General features: G+C 42.3%; 2 protein-coding genes across 9 annotated transcripts in view; one reads left to right on the top strand and one right to left on the bottom strand.

The window, feature by feature from the left end:
- Positions 1 to 12,137, top strand: part of CRIM1 (cysteine rich transmembrane BMP regulator 1) — a 208,502-nt gene extending 196,365 nt beyond the window's left edge. For all 5 annotated transcript variants that reach the window (XM_030857944.3, XM_060309070.2, XM_030857949.3 and 2 more), the window contains 3 exons: positions 5,199 to 5,321; positions 8,794 to 8,984; positions 10,459 to 12,137. In XM_030857944.3, coding sequence (XP_030713804.1) covers positions 5,199 to 5,321; positions 8,794 to 8,984; positions 10,459 to 10,635 — 491 coding nt within the window. In that variant the 3' untranslated portion in view covers positions 10,636 to 12,137. The remainder of the gene's footprint in view (positions 1 to 5,198; positions 5,322 to 8,793; positions 8,985 to 10,458) is intronic.
- The window catches only part of FEZ2 (fasciculation and elongation protein zeta 2), a 50,578-nt gene continuing 37,847 nt past the window's right edge, over positions 6,679 to 19,409 (bottom strand). For 2 of the 4 annotated variants that reach the window (XR_009566070.1, XR_009566072.1), the window contains 3 exons: positions 18,878 to 18,943; positions 12,952 to 15,090; positions 6,679 to 6,939 (listed from right to left, as the gene is read on the bottom strand). Coding sequence is in view for 1 of the 4 variants with exons in the window: in XM_060309071.1 (XP_060165054.1) it covers positions 15,074 to 15,090; positions 18,878 to 18,943 (83 nt within the window). In the remaining 3 variants the exon portion in view is untranslated. Of the gene's footprint in view, positions 15,091 to 18,877; positions 18,944 to 19,409 lie in introns of all 4 variants that reach the window. The other 2 variants (XR_009566071.1, XM_060309071.1) reach the window with 2 other exon arrangements.

Genomic DNA, 19,409 nt, shown 5'->3' with positions numbered 1-19,409 from the left:
CCAGAAGAGTGGCAGGAATCATGGGGTAGAGGCAGAATCTCTGTGGTACAGGCAGGACAAAAGCCCAGGGGGTGGGAACATGCCGTGAACGTTTAAAGAGAAGCAGGGAGGTTGTGTGGATGTGACCCCATGAGCAGGGAGGGTAACTAGAGGAAAGCAGAGAACTAGCTGTGTGCCAAAACACGAGATCTCATGAGCGATTTTAGAATTTTATTGGGCAAGATAGAAACTCTGGAGGGTTGTGAGCAGAGGAGTGATGGGACGTGACTTGCAGGAGTGGAGGCAGAGAGGCCAGTGGTGCAGGTGAGAGATGAGTGTGGCCTGTACCGGGGCAGTAGCTGTGGAGGTAGGAGAAATGGTTGGGTTCTGATTCTAGTGAAAGGGTAGAATCTATAGCATTTGAACATGATGTGAGGAGTGAGAGGAAGAGAGATGCCAAGGACGACTATAATGTTTTTGACTAAAATATGGAGTTGCAGCTCTGGTGTAAAATCAGTTTGGTTTGGGGAGTTTTTAGTTTGAAATCTCCATTGGACATCTAAGTGGAGATAATGAATAGACAGTGAATCTGTCTGGTGTGGAGTTCAGGAGAGAAATGGGAGATGGGTCTATAAACTTGAACATTGTCAGCCACAGGTGGTTTTTAAGCCTTGAGACCGGACGAGGTCACTCAAGGAGTGAGTGGATATAGAGAGGAAAAGGGAGCCTGGGACTGAGCCCAGGAACCCTCCAACTTTGGGATCTGGGCAGGTGGGGAGGGACTGGCAGAGGAGACAGAGAATGAGCCCCTGCCACACGGGAAGAAACGGAGAGAGCTATGGCCTGGGAGCCACATGGAGAGAGGGTAGGAGGAGTGCTGTTGGGTCACATCAGGTGAGAAGCAGGGACTGACTGCTGTGCATTTAGCGTTTTCCTAGTCGTCGTGACGAGAGCCATTTCCATACAGTGGTGGCAGCAAAATCTACTTAGAGTGGTTTCTAGAGAGAAGGGGAGGGGGTGAATTGGAGACAACCATTACACAGCCCAGCTACAGACCACGAGTGCTAAGTTCACAGATAGGATTTTCCTGTGGAGCAGAGGCGGGTCTTGGAGGCTTTCCCTGAAGGATTGAGCTAGACCTTGAAAGACAGGTGGGTTCTCTTAATTGGAGTGAAAGGGTAATCTGACCAAAGACCCTGAGACAGAAAGGTCAAGGCCAAATGCCCCTGGAATAGGGAGTTCTGGGAGTGGGAAATAAAGACAGAGAAGATGACTTTGGTCCAGATTTTTAGGGCCTTAATTGTCAATTGGAGAGGTAGATTTTGTCCTTTGTCCTTCGTGGCTCGTTTTTTTTTTTTTTTTTTTTTTGCGGTACGCGGGCCTCTCACTGTTGTGGCCTCTCCAGTTGTGGAGCACAGGCTCCGGACGCGCAGGCCCAGCGGCCATGGCTTACGGGCCCAGCCGCTCTGCAGCATGTGGGATCTTCCTGGACCGGGGCACGAACCCATGTCCCCTGCATCAGCAGGCGGACTCTCAACCACTGCGCCACCAGGGAAGCCCCATGGCTCATTTTTGAGCAGATGAAACACAAGATCATGGAGGTGCTTTGGGGAGCCACACAGTGATCTGTAGGAGGACTGAAGCAGGGAGAGACCAGAAGCCAGGACAGCTGTGACTTGCACTGTAGACGTCCCTGATGTGTGATGATTAGGACCCAAATTCAGATGATGGTGGCAGGAATAGAGGGAAAGAGCCACTCTCCTCGGTTGCGAGTTTAATAGAGGAAAGAGTGCAGGTTTCACTAACATCCTGCTCATAACTAGAGATTTCTCCAGTGACTTCTCAGTCAGCATTTACTGTTGGATTGGAATTTAATTTCTGTTAAGTCCCCCTTCTGCTTCTGATGTATTATTCATGAATCATTTCTCCATCTTATCTCAGCAAATTTTGCAGTCAGGTGAGCTCTGCCACCTTACATTTGATTAAGTGTGGCCCGCCAGGAAGCCTGGATTCTTGTCCCATTTTTCTCCTGGGCCCTCTGAAGTTTCACGTTGCCGATTCTCACCTGGAAAGCTCAAGCTACTTGGCTTTGTCCCCTACGCACATCAGCTAACGTTCTGAACAGCCTCACCCTTACAAAGCACTTTCCCCCTCTGCCATCTTTGGATACGAGTACCAGACCTGTGAACTGATTTGCTGGTTAGTACTTGTCCCATTTGATAGAAAACAGGGTGAGAAAAGCTAAGTGAATTATCCAAAGCCATGCAGCTAGTTAGCAGAAGACCCAGGAGTCCCCAGTCCTAAGGTGACTTACGGTTCCATCTCCCAGAAGATGGTGTCCTCCCCTTGTAAGCCCCAAGCACCCTGCCCCATATCCAGAAAAGGACATTTTAAGGAGGGTGGCTCTTACAATGGGCCAGGTGCCTCTGACTGTAAAGTACATCCCCAGTAGGTTGTCTTAGGTTCCTCTGAAGTTCAGGTCAAATCTGACCCCAGTTGTAATTCTTTAATTCTGACCATGTGCACGTGATCTATGCCACCTGGCCAGGTAAAGATTTGTGTCACTCCCCTGGCCCTGTCATCCACAATGCCAGCAGCTTTATAAAGGACTCTTGTAGTAAATGCCGGAAGGGTTCTATTTTAGAGTTGGGATTGAATGCAGTCTTTGGCCATGGCAGGCCTGGGCCTAGGCATGGAAACACAGCAGCACCCACAATTCTTTTTTGTTTCTTCAAGCAGTTTTTTTGCTGAAAGTTTTATCCTTTTTGACAAAGCTGCTCAGAGGTGGCTTCCCTCTTAAGTTCACATCAAAGGGAAATGACCCTCTCCCCTTAGACTTGAGGGCTCTGAACTGGAGCTTTGAGTATTTTATGATAAAGAAGGAGGCGTGGGTAGATTTTAATCAGAGCGGAACTGAGTTTAGTGGAGCAAACTGGTCCAGAGGACAGGCCATGAGCTGCCAGACGGTGAGAAGTAACTCATCATGAGGGGCCCGTGAGGGCAGGACTGGTCTTGCTCACAACTGTATCCCCCCAGCTTAGGCCAGTGCCTGCCACATAGGAAATACTTGGAAAATATTTGCTGAACAATGGTGATCAGCAATCACTAAGTAAGACATCCTCCTGCATCCTAGGTAGATCCTTCCAACTTTCCCCTCTGTTGCCAAGGAGGGCCTTTCTAAGCACCTGTGGGAAGAGAACTCACACTGTCAAGTCTGTGTTGTTTGTAGGGTTTCACTGAAATCTACCTGTAGGCAGGTATGAGGCACAAGAATTTCAACACTGCTTGCCTGCTGCTGTCACTCAGGAAAGACCCTGAGCTGAATTGAATTGACCCCAGCCCTGGGAGTCTCCGCAGAGGAGGTCTTTGCTACTTAGCTGCTGACATTCACAGGTTTTTGGCATGGATCTCGTTAGCCTTTTCTCCCGAGGCCTCAGAAGGCAGTGGCAGGTCAGCCCCTGTTGGGATAGGAAAGCTCCAGGCTGTGCGCTGGACCAGACAGGGCAGGGGCTCAGGGTGCCACGGCACTGAAAGATGTCATGTAAATGTCAAGGGGGTTTTCTTCCCAAATTCCTCCAGGAAATTCGTATCACATATCGAGATGTCTCAGTGGGCGAGCTGAACACCATCCCTACACACACACACACACACACACCCCAGACCCACCCAGCCCAGGCTTATTGAATCAGGACCTGTGAGCATCAGCATATTTTATAAGCTCCTCAGGTGATTCAGATGATAGAAAAGTTTGGAATCACTAGTTTATACTCAGACCCCTGCTTCTGTGGATGAAAATGTTTTCAATAACTTCTCTTTTTAATTCTAGAGTTTTTAGAGACCTGTTGAACCTTTCAAAACTCTAAGAGTGTCTACTCTTGCCGTGTTTGAGGTCTTAGAATTTAAGTAAGAAAAGCAAGAGCCAAAGTGACTTTATTCTTGGGGGCAATAGGAAGACCTGGGCTTTGGAATCACAGAACTGGATTGGAAGCCCAGCTCTGCTGGTTCCTGGGTGCATAATCTTGGGCAATTTCTTAACGTCTTAGCATTTATTTCCCTGGCAGATGCTCGGTTAGCTGACAGTGGAAGATTAGCACGTACTCTATTCTCTATCACTCTTCCCTTCTCTCAGATTTATCCTTTTTAAAGTTCACTTCTTGAAAGGCTGGTAACTTTGGGATAGAACGTGATCACTGTGAGCAGAGAGGATTTTCTTTTAACTTATATAACGTATTTCATGTATTTTATTTTGGACTAAATTAGGCTGAATATTAGTGAGTATTTCGTATTACCAGTGTTGGGTAACCCTATTATAAAAATCAGTTAATAATATGGCAGGCCCTGGCCAACAAGTACATGATTGAGGCTGACTTCTATTGTTATATTTTGAAAACAGAGGTTCTTAAGAATTATTTCTTTTAAAAGTTGGCTAATTATTGTTAGCCAGATGAAGTAGGGCTATACAAATATTTATGTAGGAACCACGGAAAGCTTTGGATTTTCTCACTGGTCCCTTTAGAACTTGGCTTCAAAAAAAAGAAAAATCCTGATATTGGAGATTAATGAATATCATTCTTCTCGGTTTTGTTTCGTTGTAGTATCTTGTTGACCAAAGTGTCTATGTGATCGAGTTAGATAATATTAATATGTTTGCTCAAGATCAGTTTCCAGTCTACATGGTTCCAGGAATAACACAGTAGATATTTAAGACTTAAATTGGGCAGCACCTCGTGAGGTCTGCCAACATCCATTCCCATTGAGGGGAAGGGAGTGGAGGGGAAATGAATAAAGAATGGAAGATGCTGTAACTTTTTCACTTCCTGTGACATATTTCATATAAATGATTCAACACTCATTTATTAAAGAGCAAGTTATTAAAGTATAATTTATTAGATGGAAAGTAAAAGAAATCCTTTCATTTCAGCCAGTGACCATCAGCTTGCACGAATCTGTAGAGCCAACAGCGTTTGTCATGAAAAAGCAGAGCTTCTGACCCAGGTGGAGGAGTAATCTTCTCCCGTCTTTTTAAATCGTTATAGGACATGTTTCCCACCCCTACAAAGCTAGGAACTGTAGCATTAATGATGTCAAGGTGGAAACTGGATCTTTCATGTCCCAGGACACGTTGTGTTGTATTGCATGCACCGTCCATTTGGATTGAGGAGACAAGTCAACAGTAAGGAGCCTCCCGTCATCTTATGAAAAATGTCCCCTTCTTTTAGAAATGTATGTCCCAGAACCAACTAATATACCCATTGAGAAGACAAATCATCGTGGAGAGACTGACCTGGAGGTTCCCCTGTGGCCCACACCTAGTGAAAATGACATTATCCATATCCCCAGAGGTAAGTGCCGAAGTCAGCTGAGATCTGTCTAGTCTTGTGTATGGTTTACTTTTTTTTTTTTTTTTCTAATTTTCAAAACTTCTTTTGGGTAACCTTTTAAAATACGTGCCCAGGTAAGTTCAACTAACCACTCCAAGAAAGACCTGCTTGGCTGTAACATATTTAACAACCCAGGATGATGAAATAAGTCTGCAGGTAACTGGGTAAAATGCCTTTTTTCTGGTCCCACATGCTCAGAGGCTTAATGACGATGGAGAGAAATATGTCCCTGGTCATAAGAGTTTGGTATCTGGAATTTCTAAGCCATCTCTCAAATGCAGGTGTGAGAATAAACTTTGTAAGCAGAGTAATAATAAATTACTCACTTGTTCCTGTGGATTCTGTATTAAGCATTTATGCATTAGGTTACCCTCTTCTTCCAGGTAGTTTTCACTCCATGAGGAGTTCAGTTTATTACTGTGTTGATTTTTCCACTCATCAGGCTTATTAGTCCACGTGTTGTTTTTTTTTTCCCCTTGCTCTGTCCTTTTAGTCATGTGTAATAGAGATGTTATTCTGCCTCTCAGCTGCTAAGTGGTAAGGCAAGGCCAAGTTCCTGTCAATCTTGCCTTCTCTCCAAAAGTAGTCCTCTTGATCAAAAGAGTATAAGCTTGCTCTTAGTCATGACTCAGTACTGCCTCCTGTCTACTCCAAGGACATTTTCAAAATCACTGTTAGACTGTTTTTATATTTCTTTTGGAAGAAGCAGTATTCATTGCTTGAGAGATTAATGGTCTGTTACTCTAGATACTGTAAGTGTTATGCTTGGATCAAGCCAGATGACCAGAGCACCAGATTCCTGGACCCAAGTGTTGGCTCCTTATATAACTGCTGACTGAATGGTGCTTCAGCATTATGTTTACAGTCATTCAGTCAACAAATATTAGTGCCTGCTCTTTGCCACATACTCATCTGGATGCTGAGCTTTAGTCATAAGCATAGCCATATTTATTATGTTACGTTGAGGACTCTGTATGACATAATATTTCTTTTATAAAGACCCTGAGGAGAAATTTCTTCATATATCAGTAGCAAGAAAATTTATGATTCTCCTAAGCAACTGATTTGTTTTAATCTTAAAGACACTGTGAATCTTATTGATGATGCTTATTTCCATTTTTGCTTTGGCTGCTAGGAAGCTTAAAGCTAATTTTATGGCCTGCTTTTTGCATCAAAACAGAATTTAAGGACTAAATTTTGTAACAGACCTCAACTGAAGCTTCATTTTCCTTTCCCCAAGATTTTCCTTAATTTACGTTTTAATCTTCTTATATGACATATATTCCTAAAAACACTTCCAGTATCATTTGGAATGTGGGAAGGTGAAAATTCATTCTTTTATTCATTGTGTTTTTAAAACCTGAATTCATCAATAAAATGTTACTTTTTGGGCTTCCCTGGTGGCGCAGTGGTTGAGAGTCCGCCTGCCAATGCAGGGGACACGGGTTTGTGCCCTGGTCCGGGAAGATCCCACATGTGGTGGAGCGGCTGGGCCCGTGAGCCATGGCCGCTGAGCCTGCACGTGTCCGGAGCCTGTGCTCTGCAACGGGAGAGGCCACAACAGTGAGAGGCCCACGTACTGCAAAAAAAAAAAAAAAAATGTTACTTTTACCTTTGGCATTAGAAACTACTCTTCTTTTTGGCCACACCGCACGGCTTCTGGGATCTTAGTTCCCTGGCCAGGGATGAAACCCGCACCCTCAGCAGTGAAAGTGCGGACGGAGTCCTAACTACTGGACCACCAGGGAACTCCCCCCTTTGGCATTTTTCTTGATGCTGATAAATATGTTCCCTTTTTTTTCCCCCTTCCTATAAAGTATTACCATCTGCCTCTCTAAAATGACTAGGAAGGGTCTCTTCTTCTCGTCCCCCCATATACACATAGGATATTAATAAAAATCTGAGTTTTAAACTATAGACAGTATTAACATCACAAAGCTGTACTACTTCATGAGCTGAGTTTCCAAAACAATTTAAAAGCAGGTCCTTTTGATTGCATGTGTTCTGCATCTTTCACTAACCTGGTCTTTGATGCATTTAAAGACATCCTGACTGCAGTGGTTTATTTGAAACAAAAGAAAAATAAGGAAATCTTCAGAGAGTGCTCCTGATTGCTATCTATTTAAATTTGTTATCTCTGTCTGCAGTGTTCATTGCAAGAATGATGATTTAAAGGAACAAAAAGACCACCATTTATAAGAGCAAAATTAAACGTCCCTTGTACAATAACCAAGGCAGGAAAATGATCCAATAGGTCCAGTGAGTTTTCAATAAGTTTATGAAAAGTACAGCATTTTAGCTTAGAGCTCAGTAAACCAGAATATTAACCAAAAGACAAGGCTCTTGATTCTGGCTTGGTTTTTACGAGTACACTACTAATTAGTCTTATCTATTACACTACTAAGTAGAAGCATATACTTTGTCCTAGTCTCCTATTTGTTTGTTAGTAAACAGGGAGCTAAGCTGATGTTTCTGCTTCAAAATCTTAGAAGACCATAAAGGTTAACATTAATTAAAATATTTTCAGTAGTCTAATTTTAGTCACTTTTAAAAAAAAAGGTTTTTAATTAATTTATTATTTATTTTTGGTTGCATTGGACCTTTGTTGCTGTGCGCGGGCTTTCTCTAGTTGTGGCGAGCGGGGGCTACTCTTAGTTGCAGTGCGCGGGCTCCTCATTGCGGTGGCTTCTCTTGTTGTGGAGCACAGGCTCTAGGTGCGCAGGCTTCAGTGGTTGTGGCACACGGGCTCAGCAGTTGTGGCTTGCGGGCTCTGGAGCACAGGCTCAGTAGTTGTGGCGCACAGCCTTAGTTGCTCCACGGCATGTGGGATCTTCCCGCACCAGGGCTTGAACCCGTGTTCCCTGCATTGGCAGGCAGGTTCTTAACCACTGCACCACCAGGGAAGCCCTAGTCACTTTTTCTTTAAAGTCTGCGTAAGAATTTTCTTATTTTCTTTATTAGCTAGAATCAGCATCATCCTGCCCAATTACTAAAACTTCTCACCCTAATATTTTCTTTTTTACATCCATTCCTAAGAGCTCTGCTCTCTCATAAGAGCTCTTTGGATCCACATTAGACTTTAATCACGTTTTAGCCTTAAAGTACTAGGAAGCAATAAAACCACGTTGCTGGTCTCTATTTGCAATGTAATTAAAATAATCCTTAAAAATTCTGGTTTAGGGCTTCCCTGGTGGCGCAGTGGTTGAGAGTCCGCCTGCCGATACACGGGACACGGGTTCGTGCCCCGGTCCGGGAGGATCCCACAGGCCGCGGGGCGGCTGGGCCCGTGGGCCATGGCCGCTGAGCCTGCACGTCCGGAGCCTGTGCTCCGCAACAGGAGAGGCCACAACAGTGAGAGGCCCGCATACTGCAAAAAAAAAAAAAAAAAAATTCTGGTTTAGGTAATAAATGCTTGTAATTTTTTTTCTTCTAGACATGGGTCCTCTCCAGGTAGATTACAGAGATAATAACAGGCTGCACTCAGGAGAAGATTCTTCGCTGGACTCCATTGCCTCAGTTGTGGTTCCCATAATAATAGGCCTCTCTATTATAATAGCATTCCTGTTCATCAATCAGAAGAAACAGTGGATACCACTGCTTTGCTGGTATCGAACACCAACTAAGGTATTGTACTGACAAAGTTTCAGCCTCTTAAACGATCAAACTAGGAAAGGTTGTACGCTTAGATTTCCTTAGTTGCTTGATATCTTCTCTATTAGCCAGTGAAATGTTTACTTTGCTCCTCATAGCTTCAAATGCACATTAAGCTGTGGTGATCAAGATACATAGTATTTGCCCTGGGCTAGATGGCTGGATCAAGTCTCCGTCATCCATCAGTTAATGAATCCTGACCTTTCACAGATCCAATTTCCTGGATTTACTTTAAAGTTTTCAAATAAGCAGATACCCCTGGATTGATTCCTAAGTGATTGTTGTTTATATTAGAAATTAAAACTTGGTCACTTGGTATTTCTCAATCATCTATCTATCAACTTAGAATTGGGAAAGGAAGAAAAAAAATCACAAGGTTAGGGAGATAACACACAGAAGAGGGCAAGAGGAGAGCTAAAAGATCATGACAATGTACAAAGTCCAAAGGACAGGGAGATGTGTCAAAGGCAGGCAGAAAGGGGAAAGGTAGCAAACGATGAAGGGATTGTGTGAAATAATACCAGACAAGGTGGAGGGGGTCAGATTTCATATTGCAGGGGAAAGAATATGTGTTTGTTGTCAATACAAATGCAAAGGGCCTCAATCTGCCTATTTTAAAAAGCAGGAAATAATTCATTTTCATGAAGGGAAAAAAATCATAATTCCTTTGAACACTAACTACTTTTTGCAGTTTGGTTTTTACTAAAGAAAAAAGATATACAACCTCAAGAATTGAAAACAGCCCATTTACCATACAGATAATAATACTTTCACTGATTTTCTTACAACAAATATGTAAATTGCCTCTGTGCTGGGCGCATGCTGGGTCAGGATACAGGGCTGCACAAGACACAGTCCCTACCTGCAAAGCTGGGGAGAGAGCTGCTCATATCATAGTGTGTATGGCTGGATACAGGCAGACTGGCCCAACCTGGGATGCTGATTTTACAGCCTGATAAGAAATGGTCCGTTTATCTTAAAATCTGTCTATCTGGTACCTTCCACTCATCTTTCAACCCTCTTAAGCACTAGTCTGTACTTCAAGGATTTGAAAATAATTGTGTCACTTCCGTATTTTCTCAGTTCCTTCATCCCCTCCGTTTGACATAATTTATTGACATTTCACCCCTACACAGTTTGTCAGTATTCCTCATAAGAGTATAGTTGGCAGCACTTCCCTGGTGGTCCAGTGGTTAAGGCTCCACACTTCCTCTGCAGGGGGCACAGGCTGGATCCCTGGTTGGGGAGCTAAGGTACCACATGCCATGCAGCGCAGCCACAAAAAAAGTATAGTTGGCACCAGAGCATGATGTGAACCCACGCAGTCTGCCCATCCATGTGCTGTGATGCTGTTTTCTCACTTGAATGAGGTACTAAATATCTGTTGGTTTGAGATATGTAAAGCAGTTAATTCTTTGTGGTTCTTTTTCCTCCTCCCATTAAATAGCCTTCTTCTTTAAATAATCAGCTGGTATCTGTGGACTGCAAGAAAGGAACCCGAGTCCAGGTGGACGGTTCCCAGAGAATGCTGAGAATCGCAGAACCAGACGCCAGATTCAGTGGCTTCTACAGCATGCAAAAACAGAACCACCTACAGGCAGACAATTTCTACCAAACGGTGTGAAGAGAGGCAGTGTGGATGAGGTTTTGAAAGACAGAAAAACGACTCAATCTGCTCTTTAACTAGAATTCGTGCACTTGCTTAGTGGATTGTTTTGGATTGTGACTTGATGTACAGCGCTGAGGACTTCCTGGGCTGGGCTCTGTCGACAGCAGTGTGCAGAACAAGCATTCCCACTCTTCCTCAAGATAACTGACCAAGTGTTGTCTTAGAACCAAAGGTTTGAAAGTTGCTAAGGTATATTTGCTTGTAATATAGCTGTAGAGATACTTGGGGACGGGGACAGTGAGTTTGGTTGGGGCGAATGGGTGGGAGGGTGGTGTTGGGAAGACAAATAGGTCAGCTTGGCTTGTGGAGAAATCCAGTCCAGTGGCCCAGAGGATATTTTTTTCCTGTTGCTCGGAAGACTTGCACTGGTTGCTGCAAAGCTCAGGCCTGAGTGAGCAGGAAAACAAAAAGGCCTTGCGATCTAGCTGCCATAACCACCTTAGACTACCAGACGAGCACATCAGACCCTTTTGATAGCCAACCCAGGCCTAAAGCCACATGCTTCTTTTATATACAGTCACAGCTGCAGTAGGTGGTGAGGAAGCAAGAGAAATGGGGTAGCAACGTTTCTCTAAAGCGGGTGATTAAGGATATATACAGTTATACTTTTTGCTGCTTTCTTTTTCTTCCAAGTCAGTCAATCAGCCAGTTCCTAGCAGAGTCAGCAAATGAATAAAACCCGAGTCGTTTCTTGACGTGAGCACTGGAGCTTTTCTGACAGCAGCGTGGCAGGAAGGAGAAGAGGGGGAAGGACACCAGGCATTCCCAGGGGCTATACTTCCTTGTTTGTTGTTGCTTTCTTCTGTTCTGTCGGTTGTTCATAGTTTTCGTTGAAGCTCTAGCTTAAGAAGAAACTTTTTTAAAAAAAAAGACTGTTTGGGGATCTTTTTTTCCTTATTATATACTGATTCTACAAAATAGAAACTACTTCATTTTAATTGTATATTATTCAAGCACCTTTGTTGAAGCTCAAAAAAAAATTATGCCTCTTTAAACTTTAGCAATTATAGGAATATTTATGTAACTATCTTATGCTTCAGAAAAACAAAAGTATTTGTGTGCGTGTGTATATAATATATATGCATATATATTTATACACATACAATTTATGTTTTCCTGTTGAATGTATTTTTATGAGATTTTAACCAGAACAAAAAACAAACAGGCATTCCATATCAGTGCTTTTGATCACTTAAATTTTTGATTAACACAAAGTCTCAATCTACTTGCAGTTTAATTGGGAAGAGAAACGTGTGAGTGTTGGGTGTATGTGTGTTTGTGTGTGTATGCACACGCCTTGAGCAGTCAGCATCATACCTGCTATGGAGAAGGTATTCCTTTATTAAAATCTTCCTCATTTGGATTTGCTTTTGGTTTTCAATTTGCTCACTGGTCTCTGCATCACTAATCAGCTCCTGGATTTTTTTTTTTTTTTCTTTTCAAACAACTGTTTGAAACAACTACTGGAATATTGTCCATAATAAGCTGGAAGTTTGTTGTAGTTTGCCTCAGATATAACTGACTGTATACTATAGTGTTAACTTTTCAAACAGCTCTTAGCACTTTTATACTAATTACCCATTTGTTGCATTGATTTTTCTTTTTAAAATGCTTGTTGTGAAAGACACAGATACCCAGTATGCTTAATGTGAAAAGAAAATGTGTTCTGTTTTGTAAAGGAACTTTCAAGTATTGTTGTAAATACTTGGACAGAGGTTGCTGAACTTTAAAAAAAAATTAATTTATTATTATAATGACCTAATTTATTAATCTGAAGATTAACCATTTCTTTTGTCTTAGAATATCAAAAAAAAGAAAAGAAAAAGGTGTTCTAGCTGTTTGCATCAAAGAAAAAAAGATTTATTATCAAGGGGCAATATTTTTATCTCCAAAATAAATTTGTTAATGATATGTTACCAAAATAGACCTACATCAGCCTGATTAGTATAAATTTTTGTTGACAATTAATCCATTCCTGGCATAAAAAGTCTATCAAAAAATTGTAAATGCTTGCTTTTTGTTTTTCAATCATGGCCATATTATGAAAATACTAACAGGATATAGGACAAGGTGTAAATTTTTTTATTATTTTAAAGATTTGATTTATCCTGAGTGCTATATCTATTACTCTTTTACTTTGGTTCCTGTTGTGCTCTGTAAAAGAAAAATATAATTTCCTGAAGAATAAAATAGATATATGGCACTTGGAGTGCACTATAGTTCTACAGTTTGTTTTGTTTTCTTCAAAAAACAAGGCTGTAAAAGGATTACCTGCAACTTGATTCTTGGCAGCAAATAAACACTTTGACTCTAAATCACACAGCGTCACTTTCAAAAAGATTCTGTGTCTGAGATGAGAAAGATGACTCGTCCTTTTACTTTAAGGCTGTCAGTTCCGGCGTCACAAGCAGCCCCAGTGCTTCTCTCAGAAGGCAGGCCTTTCCCAAGGAATCCTTGTTTAAAAAAAAAAAAAAAGGGTGTCCCCCCGCCCAGCAATCAATCAAGTGTACAGCACAGGGATGCTGCTGTGAGAGAAACTTAAAACCTACCTGTTGTCAGTCACAGATCAGAAACACGCCCATCTCATCATTAGTGTCAAACTCATTCATCATGTGTAGGAGAAAGGCTGTAGTGGGAAACCCTAGGATTTTACTAATGCTGAAGAAAGAGGTTACCAAGCAAAATAGAGGAAACCTCATTAAAAGGGGACTTTGAGTTGATAGGAAAAAATAGCATATTTTTCATACATTTTAGATGCATCAACTTAAGAATGAACTATAAACAGAGCACTGTTGAGTCGCTTCAAAAAAAAATCTCTTTTGACTCTTTCGGATGCCCTCCAAAGTGATATTTCTTCAGTATAAGACAATTTTTACAAATTCAGATTAAATTATTAATATTATTGTATTAGTATGCATCTTCATCAATTCAAGGGCAAGGGACAAATTAGTTCCACATATTCGCTATCAAATAAGACATTAATAAAACAAGGAACCATCTCAAGTTCCACATACTCCTAGAGAACGGCTTAAGTGCCACGCTGGCATCAACTCCAAACTGAGCTACTGCCGTTGCAGTCCTGGTGTCCCGTTTACTGAGCCGGGTAGCTCTGTATGCTCACAGATGTTTAAGTGGAATTTTAAAAGCCCCCCGACAGCAGGTCCTATAGAGACTCTACTTACACTCATGTTGTCAATGGGAAGAAGCTGCCGTGGCTGTTAGGAATGTCTCACGGACCCAGAAAAAGAACAGGACTTCCATCATTCCACAGCAGCTTAGCACGATCTGAAAAAAGTCCCTCTCTCCCCTCCTTAGCATCATGAGGCTAATCAAGATTTCACCAGCTCACACACTGTAATGATGGACAATGTGTGAACAGTGAGGGGAGGAATCCAGCACTATTAAGGGAAGAAAAAAACCAAAAAACCAAAAACTCAAAAATAAAGCTCTCAAGTATATATTACCTTTTTTTTCCCCAACATTTATTAAATGACATTGACTTGATTGGAACCGGCAAACGTTTTTCATGACTAGTGATGGATCCATGAGTAGCTGTTTCTAGAATTACTACTTTAGGAAAACACATAGGCATGAATAAAATATAACAGTAACAGGAAATGGGCAATGCTGTAGCATACAGTTTCTTAAGCACCTTAAAGGATACAAACTCCTTTTAAAGGACACTTCTTCACAGACAAGTGAAATGAAGCAATGAAACCTCTAAAGTTAATACAAGATTCTGAAAGTAAGTGGCATCTTAATGGTTAAAATATGAACAACGGTGAAACGCAGCAACCTCTAAAATCAGTCGTCTCCAGCTGTTTCGATATTGACTAAGTATTAAGCCAAGACAACGCATATTCTGGTTTCCCTTCTTCCAAGAACACCCCAGTTTTTAAGTCTTAGTCTCTCTGGACAATACTGGTAGGTAATATTCACACTGACAGTTCTCTTACAAAAAAATCAGTGTTGGTTCTTGCCAGCACTGAAAAATAACGAGTATAAATCTCTCAGTGCTTTGATCTAGTTCTTGAGTGAGTGCAGTTTAGATCCAGAAAGCCTTAAAAACTCGAACAGGCATGAAAAATATAACTGTACATGCACAATTCACATCACTCCCCCTTACTCTATAAAGCTGGAAAAGAGTTCATAATTGTTAGTATTTAACAAAACATCTCTAGAATTCAAAATAGTGCCGTAGTTCCCTCGGTTCATAATATAAAGCATTAGAGAAGGCATGATCACTATAGTAATACTGAATCACAAACCCAAGTTCAGGTGTCCTGAGTTTCCAATAGCAGGAAGGTAATGGTAGCCAGCTTTCAGAATGATGCTATAAGCAATTTAGTTTGCTGTCCACAGACGATAAAGCTGTTCCTGAAGTTATGCTGCCCTATGTAGGACACAGAACTAGAGGAACAAAACAAAACAAAAAATTTTAAATAGAAATGAATATTTTGTATATGTTTACACAAGATGTATATATATTTATACATTTTATGTATATACATTTTATATGTATATAAAAAACACCATTAGAACTAAACATTGATGCAAGGATCTACAGTAGCAATTTTTTTCTAAGGCATAAAAGGCTACACCCAGCAATGAAACGTTTTCTCAAGACACATTGATTAGAATTGCCCAGAAATGAGATACCAAAAGGCCATGTCTCTTAGGGTACCACTTAGAGATCTAAACCCATAACGTTAGCCCTGTACGAGGCTTATAACACAGCAAACGGCTCCCCAGTGAAGTCAAAGAAGGATCCAAGTGTCTGCACACAATTTTCTTCCCATCTAGGGTCAGCACAGTGGCAGCCAGAGCTACACCACTAGCCTTTGGCACAGCTCTTGAGGGCCGGGGTGGGAGCAAGCTGTGGTGGCGTAATTACACAACAGTAAGAAAGAAGCTTAAGTAGCCCATACGGCATCCATCCCATCTTTTCCAGGCCAAATGAGGCCACTTTTCTACCTTCTTTCACTTCTTACCTTTGCACTGAAATTAAGGTGGTATATGTAGGCAGCTAAGCCATAGTCACTGGCATTAAAAACAATAAGGAGAAAGTTCCACCAGGAAAGGGGGAGGAGAGTTCTCCCTTGAGCAATACCCTCTTCCTGGGCAAAATGTTCTACTGGTCCCCAAGGAAGAGAAATCAGTAACTGGCTATGGATTTCCAGAATGGGTGGGAAAGAGCATTTTAAATAGCCCTCCATCCTCACCTTCCCATGCACGTGAACTCCTCTGAGTGTTACACTCCCCTCCTCATTTTCTCAGAGTACAGAGTCACCCTTTAGTCTGAACCCCAGCTTCTTTTCCACCCAGTCCTCACAATACAAAGCCAAGACAAAAACCGCAACACGTGCACACAAGCAGCTCGTCAGTGGCAGGTACTGTCTAGCTAGACCTGGGCTCGCAGACCAGCGCCAGTGGCCCGAGCAAGGGGAGCAGAGCTGGAGGCATGCCGCCTCCCTATAGCAGGTGGTGCAGAGTCGCGGTTACAGTCCCAGGTTTTCAGGGAAGAAAGGGAAAGTCACACCCCCACCATACGACCCAGCAATCCCACTCCTTGGCATATACCCTGAGAAAACCATAATTCAAAAAGAGTCATGTACCAATATGTTCATTGCAGCTCTATTTACAATAGCCAGGACACGGACGCAACCTAAGTGTCCATCAACAGATGAATGGATAAAGAAGATGTGGCACATATATACAATGGAATATTAGTCATAAAAAGAAATTAAATTGAGTTATTTGTAGTGAGGTGGATGGACCTAGAGTCTGTCATACAGAGTGAAATAAGTCAGAAAGAGAAAAACAAATACCGTATGCTAACACATATATGTGGAATCTAAAAAAAATAAAAAGGTTCTGAAGAACCTAGTTGCAGGACAGGAATAAAGACGCAGACGTAGAGAATGGACTTGAGGACACGGGGAGGGGGAAGGGTAAGCTGGGACGAAGTGAGAGAGTGGCATGGACATATATACACTACCAAATGTAAAATAGATAGCTAGTGGGAAGCAGCCACATAGCACAGGGAGATCAGCTCGGTGCTTTGTGACCACCTAGAGGGATGGGATAGGGAGGGTGGGAGACGCAAGAGGGAGGAGATATGGGGATATATGTATATGTATAGCTGATTCACTTTGTTATACAGCAGAAACTAACACACCATTGTAAAGCAATTATACTCCAATAAAGATGTTAAAAAAAAAAAAAAAAAATCACACGCCCACATCCCCCCCCCCCCCGCCCCGAACACTGCTCTCTAGGTCATAAAATTCTCCCATGCAGTCTGATGATAAAATAGCTAGAGAATGCTTCAGAAGCTCATTCTGTCTCTGGCCCTCATGGCAGTGCCCTAGAGACCCACTATAATTGAAAATTAAGACATGTTCTTTATGTGCATCTCATTCCTGATTCACATCTATGAAGAACAAACCTCAGAACAATCCAGCTTTCATACCAATGCTAGCACAACACAAAAGCAAACAAAGATGTCAGACTTTTCTGTTTTGTTTTGCGGTACGCGGGCCTCTCACTGCTGTGGCCTCTCCCGTTGCGGAGCACAGGCTCCGGACGCGCAGGCTCAGTGGCCATGGCTCACGGGCCCAGCCGCTCCGCGGCATGTGGGATCCTCCCAGACCGGGGCACGAACCTGTGTCCCCTGCATCGGCAGGCAGACTCTCAACCACTGCGCCACCAGGGAAACCCTTTTGTTTTGTTTTTAATTCAGAATGTAATAGGAAGAGAAAACTCTTCTCCATCAGAAAGAAAAAAAAAGCTTATTTAAAAAACGATCATGTCAACTTAGTCTTTTCTACCCTCCTGTTAACCTACTAATGGCTGGCTTAGTGTCAGGTCTTACAGGTGATACTCATGTAATATTCACTTTGTGCTCATGACTATACCAAGGGTTCCCCCTTTATGAAGCTATGATTGAAGAAAAGTCCCATCTGAGTTATCTGACGTCTCACAAATCCCAACCTTCGGTTCAGCTAGCTACTCTTGATGGAGAAGAGAGAGAACCCAAAGAAGAGAAGTGTGACCAGAGGCAGACTGCTCTCAAAATTGGATCAAACACTACAGGATGCATTTTACGATGCTCTGAAAATATGTTACCTAAAAAACTGCTACTTTTTTAAGAAATAATTTCACTGAAAAGTATTATTTTTGCCTATAATTAAATAAGTTCTTCAGTCCTTCTATCATCCAAATTTTCTTCCTTCCTCAGCAAAGCAGGTGATCTCGTTAAAGTCTCAAAATGATCTTCCTTTGCCTCATCACTGTTCCCATCCTGTGAGATGCCGATCTTGCTCCTAAGATGTATGGCTCACTCTTCACTGCCCTGGCTTTATGAAAGTCCATTCTTTTTCTCTTTCTCCCTCCGCTCCCTGCCCCTTACCCCATCCCCGTTCATGTTCCCTTTGGGACTGTGAACTGATCTAACTGTTCCTTCCTTCATCCGTCCTTCTTCTAGCGTCCCCAAGAGGACAGAGGCCACCTTTCTCAAATCCTCAGCGTCAACACCTTAGACTCACATCATTATGGCAATATCTCCACAACATTTCCTCCAATGCCTTCTTTTTTTTTTTTTGGCTGCTCCTCGCAGCCATGTGGGATCTTAGTTCCCCGACCAGGGATGATCAAACCTGTGCCCCCTGCGGGGGAAGCTCAGAGTCTTAACCACTGGACCTCCAGGGAAGTCCCTCCGTTGCCTTCCTTGATGTTTATAATTTAGCTGTGGAAATTATTTCCAGCCCAGGACTTCAAATAAAAATTAAATTTTAAATAACCATACTTTATGATATTGGAAGCATAAATAAGTCGTCACGTTATCTATTCTCACCCTGCAAAATAAAAGTTGCGCATTTTGGGCTTCCCTGGTGGCGCAGTGGTTGAGAGTCCGCCTGCCGATGCAGGGGACACAGGTTCGTGCCCCGGTCCGGGAAGATCCCACATGCCGCGGAGCGGCGGGGCCCGTGAGCCATGGCCACTGAGCCTGCGCGTCCGGAGCCTGTGCTCCGCAACGGGAGAGGCCACAACAGTGAGAGGCCCGCGTACCGCAAAAAAAAAAAAAAAAAAAAAGTTGCGCATTTGGAAGTTACTTTTTAATCTATTAGCAAGACAATGCATTTATTGACCAATCAAAACTTCCCAACCACTGCCCATACACTATTCTAAAACTCACCTTTCAGTATATAATCAGTTAACAAACTCGGAACTTTTTCACTATCCTCTTTCATGGCACGAAGAACTGCAAAATAAAGGAGAAAGAAAACACAATTTCAAATTCAGATAACCTCAGTCATGGTAGCCTTAGTCTTAATTACATGATACAACAATTCATGCAAATTGACTATTCTGGATGAGAGAATACAACTGCAAATGTTCAAGAATTTGTTATAGTTGAATAAGTCATTTTTCAGGTAAGAATACTGCAGCTACCTGAGAGCTATTACCCTGATTTAAAATTTCTAAACAGTGGAGGCAGGAAACAGGAGCTGGGTTATTACACAGAGCCCCAGTTTTGTCACCATAAATACTAGCAAGTGAGTTACCATAATGTGCACTTCTATGGGCTCTGGAGAGGAGAACCTTGGTGCTGCAGGTCTCATGAGCTGGAGGAACTCTTAGGGAAATGAAGAGTTAGCCGTACTCTCCAAGGAGCACATCAGTCAGCCTTCTTGGAAACTTTTAAAGAAAAAAACAAAATGAAGAAC

The sequence above is a fragment of the Globicephala melas genome, chromosome 12, assembly GCF_963455315.2.
Source record: "Globicephala melas chromosome 12, mGloMel1.2, whole genome shotgun sequence".
Classification (NCBI taxonomy): domain Eukaryota; kingdom Metazoa; phylum Chordata; class Mammalia; order Artiodactyla; family Delphinidae; genus Globicephala; species Globicephala melas.
The sequence above is the reverse complement of the archived record's forward strand: the minus strand, read 5'-3'. Positions and strand labels throughout refer to the sequence as shown.